Here is a 12,470-nt window from a genome sequence, read left to right as displayed (position 1 = left end):
TTGCATGTACATTCGCTAGTAAATCTAATTTTAGCGTATTAATGGGTCGCGTAAATTGACTAGTAAACTAACTATAAGTTATTATTACTTGATTTATCTACACTGTCTTTACTATGTAGTTTGTATGTTGGGAAAAATATCTGGAACACTGCACCGATTCTAAATGATATTTCACTGGTAGAGAGTATATCTATGTCTAAATTTCAGAGCCCAGAATCTGACACTCGGGTTCTCTGTTCGTAGCCAGTTTTCGCTACAGCTTTGTACGATTGCGAGTGTAGCGTAGCACGTAGCGATATGTGGTCGCGATGTGGGCATTATAAGTCAAACTCCAATGTCTGTCTCAGACGGATGGCGGATGGGATGGAGTTGAAATAAAAAATACAAAAAGACTCCAAAAACCAATCTTAATTTGATTACTTAATAGCGACATCTCTTGTCCGGTTGAGCGGTTAGTTCCAATGGAGTGTTGAAAGTTTCTCGATGAGGGCTAGGTACAACATAGATGTCGCTAGTGTCGCTGCTTAAGTGACTAAATAAGAAAACAAAAAAAACAAGCTGAGATATGTGGTGCATAGGAGAAATTTGTGCCTGTACTCCTGTCCAGTGGTGGTGGTATAGCACGCAGCACGGAATGCTGAGGAACTGGGTTCGATTCCCGGCGCTGGTCTCTTTTTTTGGTTTTTATGTGCATCTATGTTTCTGTTTGTATTTTCGATATCAAAAATTATATTAAAAAATAACCGAAACAAAAAAGATGTTTTGTGAAATACCTAGTGCTGAAAAGGAGAGGAATTAGGACACACTTGACTTGACATAGTGTTAACGTGTGTGTCTGTCTGTTCCAGGCATGTACACAATGCGCATGCTCGACGGAGCGGCGGGCGCGCACCACGCGCCGCACAACCACTCGCACATGATGATAGCCGGTAAGTTCATCAATCATCATCGCCATCCACCATCGCAGCCAATATAAGAGTATTCGAGTACTGCCTTTTCGCAACGTAACGTTTGGCAACCTGTTTCATTTCGCAACTTTTCATATCGCAAACTCTAACAGCCTTATTCATAAAAAGTTAGAGCCTCCTTGAAGGCTCCTTGAAGGCCGATGCTAAAAAACATGATTCATAAACGTCTGTTTAGCGTTAATCAGTCGATCAAGGCTCTGCTAAAGTTAGCGGACCGTAGACCCTCCTTTATCTCCCTGCTAAGTCACAAAATGGCCGCCACAAGTTTGAACAGCTGACTTTGACAAGAGCAAAAAACCATACCGAAGATATTTTAGTGAAGGGTGAAGTTACGCAAAGATTTTAAAAAAAAACCAGGAAAAATATTTTCAGGAATTTGTATTTAAAAATCCTCTAAATTAGCAACAATAATTAACAATAAATATTAAAAAAAAATTAGGATGATTAACATAATTATGGCTTTTTGCACAACATAAACATGCGGATCGAAATGGCGGGAAAACAAACTTCTCGCTTTTTATTTTTCCTGCATTTGCTGTCACTGCTGTCAACTTTTTTTTTAATTATCGATTAGGCCATTTTTTGTCTTTGATTTGTCAAGGTGGCCAACATAACGCGTCTAATCCGTCTATCAGCGGCTCAACAACTAGCAGACTGCACTCACTTCACTGTGTGGTCAGCAGGTCACATCAGATCATCAAATTTCGTCATCGTTCATCCACCATTACCTCTCATATTTCGTTTTCTAGAATTTTTTTACCGTACACCGGCAAAACTACTAGACACTGGCAAAATTGTCCTCAAATGGACAGAGCCATTTTTTTTAAAGAAACAACAACTAGCAGACTGCTAGCAAGCGTTTATGAATCATACTTCTTGACAACCGTCTAACAAGCTTAATCAGTCTGCTAAGTAACAGACCGATCAAACCTCAATTAAGGATTTTTTATGAATAAGGCTGTAAAACTGTAAATATTTCAGGATTTATTTCAGGGCCATCGTGTAGAACCCTTTAGGTTAGGTTAGGTTAGTTTTATAAAAATTCTGAAAAATCTACAGTTTCTGAAATGTTAAACAGTTGGGAAATAAAAAGTTTGCCAAAAGATATTCGCCGAATCATTAGTAAACCAAGAGTATTTCTCAAAAAGTTGTCCCGTTATGAAATTGACAAGAAATCAGTTTTGTCAAGAAATTATTAACACTAAGGACGTGATCTAAAAACATAAACTGCATAAAACATCCAAAATTTCTTGACGTCAGGAAAACGTCACGAAATCTTGTGAGGAAAAAATCGTAATTTTGTAACTACATCGAAACTTTCTGTTGGATCCAACAACAAAGATTATCTGACTTTTTATCACTTTTACCGCAAGGTTTTGTATATATTTAAAAACAATATTACTTATTTTTTGTGGTGAAATAGCGTCAGGTTTTTTTTTATATACAACAACAACACCACAACTGAAAAATTTAAAAAATGGACAACTTTTCAACTTTTTGACAAAATAGTCATAACGCTGTTTTGCAATACTGAGTCAACTCACTGTGTGTGTGTGTGTGTGTTTGGTGTGTGTGTGCGTTCGCGTGCGCGTGTGCGTGTGTATGTGTGTGTGTGTATGGAACCCATAGTTACATTTTATCACTTAGTAAAATCTTCATACAACACTATACAACCCATACATTGCAGAGCGCGACTCGGCGTCGGACAGCGCCGTCTCTTCCATGGGATCTGAACGCGTGCCGTCCCTCTCTGACGGGGAGTGGTGCGACGGCAGCGACTCCGCGCAGGAGTTCCACAGGTTTGTATCTCATACATACGAGTACTTAAATATGAGAGCAAGCCACGCGCCCCGGCTACGCGCGGGTATATTGAGAAATAGGTTATTCAAACGTTTTAACAGCCTCGTTGTCGTGGTCACATTTTTTTTATGAATGCGCTGTAGAATTTGATGGCATTTTCGATCGTATATTCTTTATTGTAAAAACACGTGAAATTAACAGATAACAAGATTTTTTTTAGACGTCCTGTACTTCTACTAGATAACCTGGAAACTGTAACAGAATCGTACCATGTGCAGGTGGTAGGACCTTGTGCAAGGTCCGCCCGGATTGCTACCACCATCTTGCTCGCTAATCCTGCCGTGAAGCAGCAGTGCTTGCACTGTTGTGTTTCCGCATGGAGAGTAAGACAGCCGGTGAAATAACTGGCACTTGAGGTATCCCATCTTAGGCCTCTAGGTTGGCAACGCATCTGCAATACCCCTGGTGTTGCAGATGTTTATGGGCGGTGGTGATCTCTTACCATCAGGAGACCCACTTGCTCGTTTGCCATCCAGTCAAATAAAAAAAAAAATATATATGTCAACAAAAATGTGCCCAAGAAAATCGTACGGAATAAACGCTCGAATAACTCTGTTATTCCTCGAGTACTGCCTTTTCGCAACGTAACGTTTGGCAACCTGTTTCATTTCGCAACTTTTCATTTCGCAAACTCTAAAACTGTAAACATTTCAGGATTTATTTCGGGGCCATCGTGTAGAACCCTTTAGGTTAGGTTAGGTTAGTTTTATAAAAATCCTGAAATATTTACAGTTTCAGAAATATTAAACAGTTGGGAAATGAAAAGTTACGAAATTAAACAGGTTGCCAAACGTTATTCGCCGAAACATTAGTAAACCGTTATTCCGTGTCTTCTTTATAATGAGGGTTCTCACTGAGGCGAAATATCGCTAGATGGCGTTAGTATCGTAAGGACTTTGACGTTTACTTGCGATTGGCTCATTTAGTTATTTAACCAATCAGGAGCCAATGCTGCCATGTGTCCAGCATTCGCTGAGATTGGTACCCATTGCCGGAACGTAGGTAGCTGCTGGGTTGTAATTATGATGTGGCAATAAATGATTTTTTATTTATTTATTTATTTATTTAAAACCTCACGATACTAACGCCATCTAGCGATATTTCTAGCGATAGCCTCTGTGAAAACCCTCATTGAACCTGTGACTTCCAAACTGAATTGATATGCCATTGCAGCTCAAAGTTCCGGCCCTACGATGGCTCGTACGGACGCGAGCGAACCACCCACCAGCCCCAGAAGAAGCACCATATGTTTGGGAAACGCTGCTTCCAGGTACTTACTCTGTTATCTTCTTCTTCTCTTTTAAAATATGGCTTTTCTGTCCTAATTAATAGGACAATTTCGCCAGTGTCAAAGTAAACTCTCTTTGAGAGGGACGTTGTACGGTGATTGTAGTTTTTGCAACTTGATAGTTATATTCCAGAAACCACGCGGAGACAACTTGCGCATTAAAAAATGACAGACACGAGAGAAATATAGAATTTTGTGATCACTGTTAAGGTTAATCGCCGCATAAAACACTATCAAAATTATTCTTCAACTAGCCAAAGAAACAGAAATAGCAAAATTAGATATTGTCTACATCCGCCATGTTCGAATGCTACAAATCGAATCCCCTCTTATCTATACTTGAAAGGTTTAGGTTATTAACTAAATGTAAACAAACTTCAGCTGCCAGATTTGGCACATTCAAGGATTTTAAACATTTTACTTATCTATCATTGTTAATACAAACTAGACTAAAGTATTTCAATACAGAAATGTAAATGTTTTGATAAATAGTTTAATGGGGGAATTCCAATTGACGTTGTTTTGTTTATATTTAGATAGTTACCTAAACCTTTCAGGTAGGTATGGGACCATCCATAACGTACGTCACACTCATTTGGCCAACTCTAACCCCCTCCCACTCTTGTTACACATATTACTATAAAATTGCAATTATTTGGTTCCTGGATTTTTAGATCTAGGTTTTTTTACTAAGGAACCCCATACGTTCCTGTATTTTTTTCTTTAATCTATATATTTTTAGTTTAGTTACCTTTCAAATTTAAATGTTATTTGAAAAAAAAAATCTTTCTGACAACTTTCTTGCGGCGCATTCTTCTCGGCAATGATCTTTTCAAAAGCGCTGGTAGTATAAAAAGTGACATGTAGAAGAGCCCTTCGCGGTCTATTTGCAGAATAAACGTGTTGATTTTTGTTTTTCTTTGACAGGAGTCCTAATCCTAATTGTGTTGTTGTGTTCAGGAGCAGAACCAGCCCGCCCCCGCGCTGGAAACCCTCACCCCCCCTCGGCCATCGGTCGTCAAGTACGAGTGCCCCGAGCAAGTGTACCCGCATGACAGCATGCATATGCACAACGGTGAGTTCATGCAAACATACAGTACAAAAAGAATGTTGATGATGCTTGGGACTCTTCGCCTTCTTCGTTTCCTTGAAGATTCAAATGAGAAAGAAAAAGAAAACCGATCTCAAACGACATCAGTAAACTTTTATATTTATGAAAGAAAGAGAAACAACAACATTAACAAGGAAACTTTCCATCCTGAATATTGACAAAAATGGAATCATGCCCATGGTGTAAAGGCTGACCAGAATTATAAAAAACCTCGCCATATTGCGGAAAACCAATAGAACTGGTTTTTTACACTGGTAACACTAAATTCAAATGTCATCTGTCTGTTGCTGTCAACGTTTAACGTTGTTTGCGCGTGGTATTTTAAAGTGTTATTTTTTGTTTTTGTGCGTTAAAATACTGAAGATTATCCATAGCCTTGGAAGGAAATCATTTCACAAAGTATAAAAGTATTCTTCATAGAAAAAGTCCGAGGGATTAGAAAATATTCCTTTAAATAACATCACCGACAATTGTGTCAATATGACGGTAGGTATCGTATGGTAAGTGTAAAGAATGTTGCAATATAAAACGTAGAAGTGCTGCCCTCGCGTCACGTTTTTTATATTCCTGGTCAGCCTTTAATTGACAAATTTGATATATAATAATAATAATAAAACCTAAACCTAAGAATGAAAGAAAAATAAAGAAAATAATAATATAATCTTTATTTCGGAATACATAGGACTATTAGATTAGTAACAGAGCTTATTTCCTAATATACATTACTCGTAGGTCCTAAGAAATAATGACTATTTATAAACGTGTTTCGCGTAAAATAAGTTTTTTTTATTTACGAAACCTTTATGTCCACTATTATATTTCCAATTAGATGATACAAGTGGAAATATTGGTATTTCAAGTCTTACTTATGGCACCGCAGGCGGCGAGTGTAATTTATTATGACGCTAAATGTGAACATTGTTTGTCGCAGTTGAATTCGGCGCACGGCACCAGCTGGGATCCCACGTCCCGGCGGTACAGCCGCCCTTGGACCTTAACACTGCGCACTCCAGCCACGCGTTAATGCAGGTAATTAACACTAATAATTATCTAATTTATTTCCGAATTTGTTTTTTTTTTTTTCAAAATAATAAATGTTTTAACGATTTTTTTTACTTTTTGCTACTTGAGGATTGTTATAAAACTAACCTAACCTAATTTATAGGATTCTATACCCTCTTAAGCCCTGATGTTTTTTGCCAAACCAGTTTACCAGCAGAGCAGGTGGTAGGACCTTGTGCATGGTCCGCCCGGATTGCTACCACCATCTTGCTCGCTAATCCTGCCGTGAAGCAGCAGTGCTTGCACTGTTGTGTTTCGGCGTGGAGCGTAAGACGGCCGGTGAAATTACTGGCACATAAGGTATCCCATCTTAGGCCGTTAGTTTGGCAACGCATCTGCAATACCCCTGGTGTTGCAGATGTTTATGGGCGGTGGTGATTTCTTACCATCAGGAGACCCACTTGCTCGTTTGCCATCCAGTCGAATAAAAAAAAAAGAGATGTAAATTTAGAGAAATTATTGATTTAAATTTAAATTCCTCGTTTCATTAAAAAAATTGTACTCCTCTTCGGTTATTCTTTTTTTTTTTTTTATACGACTGGTTGGCAAACGAGCAAGTGGGTCTCCTGATGGTAAGAGATCACCACCGCCCATAAACATCTGCAAACCATTCTTACATGGTTATAGGACTTACGAGGTTATAGGATAAGATTCAGCTTTTTCAAAGTACAAGAGCGATTTTAGTAACACTTACTAATAATAATCCCCCCCCCGTCAGGCCGGCGTGCCCTCCCCCGCGGCGGCGCGGTACGCGTACGCGACGCCCGAGCGCGTCCGACACAACCACACGTACAGCGCGCCGATGGTGGCTGCAGAGCGACCGGCCGCCATACGCGATAAGAGAGGTAAGGACTCTAAGGACACAACCCATATTCTAGTCATCACCATCATAGGGGGCGTTCAAGTATTACGAGTAATTCGCTTTATGTTTTTGAAATAATCATGTTTGTTAGGAAGAACATGTGTGATTTTCCCACTAACGTCGATAAGCCAAAGGCTACTAGAAACACAGGGAAGCGTAAAGTTCCATCTTACAGACTGGCTAAAACCAAAAAGTCGTTTCTGGGAAATTGCATACGTTTTTATATTAAATTCCAAAAAATATTATAAATGAAACGGATACAGAATTCAGATCTATTGTCAAGAAGACATTTATATCTAAGGCGTATTATAAAGTTAAAGATTATATCATGGACAGGGATATTGGAAATAATTCCGATCCGCATTAGCGATCCCTTCAAATAGCGAACCTACTGTGTTAAAAATAAAGTTGTGTTAAATACTTGTGATGTATACATATCATTTAATAATATTGTAAATCTGTTTAAAAAAATATACCTCGTTGAGTTTCTTGCCGGATTCTTCTCAACAGAGGTTTTTCCGAACCGGTGGTAGATTTTTTTTGACATTCATAAGTGCTTGTTATAGCCTAAATTGAATAAAGATATTTTGACTTTGACTTTAATGCAATGAACTTGCAAGGTGTTCGTCATGAACCAATCCCTTCATGTAGCTGTCCTCGCTCAGCGCAGCTCTAGGAGCGAGAATAGGTAAATGAAGCGTATCTATTGGTTCATGATAGACACATTTCTGGCAACGCATCCACGCACATCTCTGGTGGAAACGCAGCCTAAAGCCCTGTCTACCCTTAGACTGGGACCCTTTAGACCCCTTTAGATAGATCTCCCTTTGGGCTGGGACATTTTTCATATTATTTAGTTATCACAGGATTGAAGACGTTCTTCATTCGATTACTTTTTGGCCCCAGCGGCTGGTCTCCGTGCTTTATACTTGCCCCTTTACATTACCTAAAGGTAATGATAATTGGCTGAATAATTAATTTCAATTCATCAAATTGATGAAACCGTTACCTTTACCGTTGTCCAGCAGTGGTGTAGCGGTTATAGCACGCGGCACGGAATGCGAGGACACCTGGGTTCGATTCCCAGTGCTGGTCTTATTTTTCTGGTTTTCTGTGCATCTATATTTCAGTTTGTATTTTCAATTAGGTTTTCGGATGACCGTAAAGTAAAAATTTGGAATATAAATAAAAAATACAAAAAGATTCCAAAAAACCAATCTTAATTACCTTTGTACTCAATTAATGGTTTTTTTTTAGTGCGGCGGCTGACTGACGGCAGCATGTCGGATGGAGGCTCCAGCGCAGGCGCCGGCCACATGTCGCGGGATGAGAAGCGCGCCAAAGCACTCGGTGAGACATGCACACACACATACCGATGTTGTCCATAATGGTTTGGCATCTTATTTAATCGGAAAATTTCGCATTAATCGTGCTAATTAACTTCAGTACCCATTTTGACATTTGTCATTCTATTTAAAATATGTTCATTCCAGCAGCAAGTGGATCAAATGTCATTTAAATTTTAGTCCGCCTCCAGCTAATCCTGTATTTGTCCATTATTTTGTCATGTACTCCTGACAGAGTAAGCCCGCTGTCCCCTTAAGGGGTCCCCTTTACGCCGAAACCCTTTTAAGCCAGGACCCCTTTACACCAGGGGCCCTTTAAACCGGGACCCCTTTAAGCCAGGAAACTTACACGAGGGGCCCTCTAAGCCGGGACCTCTTTGGCATTAAGCCCATACAAATAGTGAAGCAAACTGAAGCATTCCCCTTCAATATGTTGAGTAATCATTTCTGAACTTGTTATTGGTCTTGTAGGCATCCCAATGGAAGTCCACGACATCATCAACCTGCCCATGGATGAATTCAACGAGCGCCTCTCGAAGCATGACCTGAGCGAGGCGCAACTATCCCTCATACGCGATATTCGCCGCCGCGGCAAGAATAAGGTGAGCTTTGTGACAGCGCCCCCTGGTGTACAGTGGACCAAGTAATAGCGCCATCTAGTGGGCAATAGACGAACTGTTACGACGCATGACAAGCGTTACTTACTAAATCTCTTTAAACCTGTATTTAATATTGTTGTACATATCGTCACATGCACTATTATTAAGGTATTAGAGTTGATGTTTCGATATTTTTGATCACCTTGGCCGCTCTGAAATATCTGACGGCGACTTTACTGTGCTATGTTTTGGCGTTCAATGAAGAGTAATTGTGTTGTAAATATTACCACACTTCCTAGTCCTTCGAATTAGCCGATTATAATCGGCCCGGGGAACCTTGATCCCTATGACAGTTCGTGTTAGTGATGGGTCGTGACGATGTAACTTAACTTTTTTATAGGCAAAGGCGTGACTTGCATTCAGCCACGTTGGTAAACATGTTTTTAAAAATATAATCTGCATTTCTAATGTTTGTTATGTTGTTGTTGTAGTGATTAAGTTTTTTGGCATAGATTAAGTAAGTAAAAAGAAAGTTTTCCAAAAATATGAAAGCACCCATTTCATTATCTTATCATAATTTTTTACCCGGTAAACACGCGTTCTTTATGGGAACCAGGTCATTTATTTAAATTTATTAAAAAAATCCATCTTTATTTTATTATGGCAGACAATTTCAATGTTTATAGATCGGGCACTGACAGCGTACTATGTTACCCACTAATCGATATCTTCAAAACGAAGTTAGTTTTGCAGAGCGTAAACGTAGACTCAAGCAGAGGGTCGTGGGTTCAAATCCCGGCTCGCACCTCTGAGTTTTTCGAAATTCATGTGCGGAATTACATTTGAAATTTACCACGAGCTTTGCGGTGAAGGAAAACATCGTGAGGAAACCTGCACAAACCTGCGAAGCAATTCAATGGTGCGTGTGAAGTTCCCAATCCGCACTGGGCCCGCGTGGGAACTACGGCCCAAGCCCTCTTGTTCTGAGAGGAGGCCTGTGCCCAGCAGTGGGACGTATATAGGCTGGGATGATGATGAAACGTAGACTGATTGAGATAATTTCTTGTAAAGAACTGTTATAATTCCAACGGAATATAATTAATAAATGACATTTTTAGACGCCTCCAATTCTATTCTAATGTAACGGTGACGCTAATGTAACGCTTGCTACAAGGTTGTGTCGTGAGCGTAACTGTCAGTGTCATAGGGATCAAGGTTCCCCGGGCCGACTATAGTTAGTACAGTCACCAGCACCAATATCTGGCACAACAAGCGTGCATAAATATCTGATACGACTCTATTTCTAGGGCCAGAAGCACGTGTCAGATATTTTTGCACGCTCCGCTGTGGCAGATATTAATGCTGGTGACTGTACCGGCGGATGGTCATTGTATTGTATTGTATTAACCTCTGCTTCCTCCCACCAGGTGGCAGCACAGAACTGCCGCAAGCGCAAGCTGGACCAGATCGTGTCTTTGGCCGACGAGGTGCGCAACGTCCGGGACCGCAAGCAACGCACGCAGCGCGACCACCACACGCTCACCGCTGAGCGACAGCGCGTCAAGGAACGCTTCGCCGCCCTCTACCGGCACGTGTTCCAGGTGAGTTGCGCTAGATGGCGCTGTTTACAATGTTGTCTCTTAAAAGACATCACTCGGTCACCGCCAAGCGACAGGGCGTCAAGGAGCACTTCGCTACCCTCTACCGGCACGTGTTTCAAGTGATTTACGGTAGATGGCGCTGTTCTCAATGTTATATAACATTATACTTACTACCCTCACTAGTTTTGCTAGACGTCCCGATTTTGAAATCAAAACTAAATGTCCCGCACTAAAACCAAACTAAATGTCGTGTCGTTTTTACAGAACCTGCGTGACGCAGAAGGGCGTCCGCTGTCGTCCGCGCAATATTCCCTGCAGCAAGCTGCCGACGGCAACGTCGTGCTCGTGCCGAAGATGACCCAGCATCCCGGTACGTACCCTCAACCCTACTAATATTTAAATTACCATTTTTCGAATAGTTGTCCATTTTCAGTTGTCTACTAATTAAATATATATATCCTCCTAAGTCCTCGCGTACTTTATAAAGGATCAATTAACACTAAGAATAACGGACGAATGTACTTTATAAAGTACAGTAATACGAGGCTACTTTGCCCCCCACTGGGTAACTATGCTCCAGTTCTGTATTTTGTTTAAATGTCTTGCAGGTCGAAGTCCCGGTACCAGATACCCTTCCCAATAAAGTGGCAACACTGCACTTCAATTTTCGCTTCGATATTTTCTTTTCTTTTCCTGTCAAACGCCGTTTTGCCAAATAGTTCATTGAATAAAGAATTCTAAGAGTTTTGAAATAATGTCCAAAATTGAAACGGACACATTTTGACATTATTTTGTGTTCATTTCAAATTCGATTAATAAAACAACCTTTTAAATATCATACTAATGGTATTTTACCATTTGTTATAGATCACCCAATGAACCGCACTTCCGACGACGAGATGGACCGCAAAACCAAGAACTACGAGCAGTGACAGTTCACGCGCTGGTAGCACACGGACAGACAGACACACTCCCACTGGCCGCCAACGTACGCATGCACGTATTAGTCGATGCAAAAGCTTACATCCGCGTGACGCACATGTGCGTCGTCTCATGGCGCCCATGTGCGTCATGCGTGTAAAGATAAAATCGGTCACTGCGAGGTCTGAAAAACTATATGTGATGATTTTATGTATACGTGTTTTGTTTATGTACTTTTGATTTTTGTCAGCATAATGCCAGTTTATATCGACTAATACGATAATGTAATATTATATCTACGTGTTTTTCACCCAAGATTACTTTGTCTTATTTTTAACTCTTTCAAACAAAAAAAAAATATATCTGTACAAAACTTACTATTATTACATCATTTGTAGATATATCTAATGTGACATTGTCACGTAATATGTACAAAGCGATGTGTAAAAAAGACGCCTTCATACGTTAGAGCGGGACGTAGCTGTGTGTGTTTTATACAACCATTTGCAAAAAGCATATTTAGTCCTTAACGTTATTGGACTAACAACCTGTAGGAGACATTCGGTTCATCATTGTGTAAGGACTTGAGCATTTTGCATAATCTGGTAATTTAAAAAAACTGTCTACAAAATTTTTTTGGACTTGGCACTATTTCAAACGAAATTAGTGTAAATTTATATCTTTGGTCTACTGTCCCTGTTGGAATAAGCCATGAAATTGTAAAAAAATAGGTAAAAATTTGGTGAGAAACTGTACTAAAAAATAGCAAAAATCCGTTACACAGCGGAAGAACATTTTCCTCTGTGTCACGGCTTTCCATCTACTGTAAAGTGGGTACTTAAAACAGCGTTG

General features: G+C 40.0%; 1 protein-coding gene across 2 annotated transcripts in view; it reads left to right on the top strand.

The window, feature by feature from the left end:
* The window catches only part of LOC141444793 (segmentation protein cap'n'collar-like), a 28,318-nt gene extending 15,862 nt beyond the window's left edge, over positions 1 to 12,456 (top strand). For both annotated transcript variants that reach the window (XM_074110441.1, XM_074110440.1), the window contains 11 exons: positions 849 to 929; positions 2,656 to 2,767; positions 4,002 to 4,098; positions 5,077 to 5,191; positions 6,159 to 6,256; positions 7,008 to 7,134; positions 8,409 to 8,501; positions 8,969 to 9,099; positions 10,524 to 10,697; positions 10,962 to 11,067; positions 11,565 to 12,456. In XM_074110441.1, the coding sequence (XP_073966542.1) occupies positions 849 to 929; positions 2,656 to 2,767; positions 4,002 to 4,098; positions 5,077 to 5,191; positions 6,159 to 6,256; positions 7,008 to 7,134; positions 8,409 to 8,501; positions 8,969 to 9,099; positions 10,524 to 10,697; positions 10,962 to 11,067; positions 11,565 to 11,629 (1,199 nt within the window). In that variant the 3' untranslated portion in view covers positions 11,630 to 12,456. The remainder of the gene's footprint in view (positions 1 to 848; positions 930 to 2,655; positions 2,768 to 4,001; positions 4,099 to 5,076; positions 5,192 to 6,158; positions 6,257 to 7,007; positions 7,135 to 8,408; positions 8,502 to 8,968; positions 9,100 to 10,523; positions 10,698 to 10,961; positions 11,068 to 11,564) is intronic.
* The last annotated feature ends 14 nt before the right edge of the window (positions 12,457 to 12,470 follow it).

Source organism: Choristoneura fumiferana, chromosome 30, assembly GCF_025370935.1.
Source record: "Choristoneura fumiferana chromosome 30, NRCan_CFum_1, whole genome shotgun sequence".
NCBI lineage: Eukaryota > Metazoa > Arthropoda > Insecta > Lepidoptera > Tortricidae > Choristoneura > Choristoneura fumiferana.
This window is presented reverse-complemented; position numbering and strand designations above follow the sequence as displayed.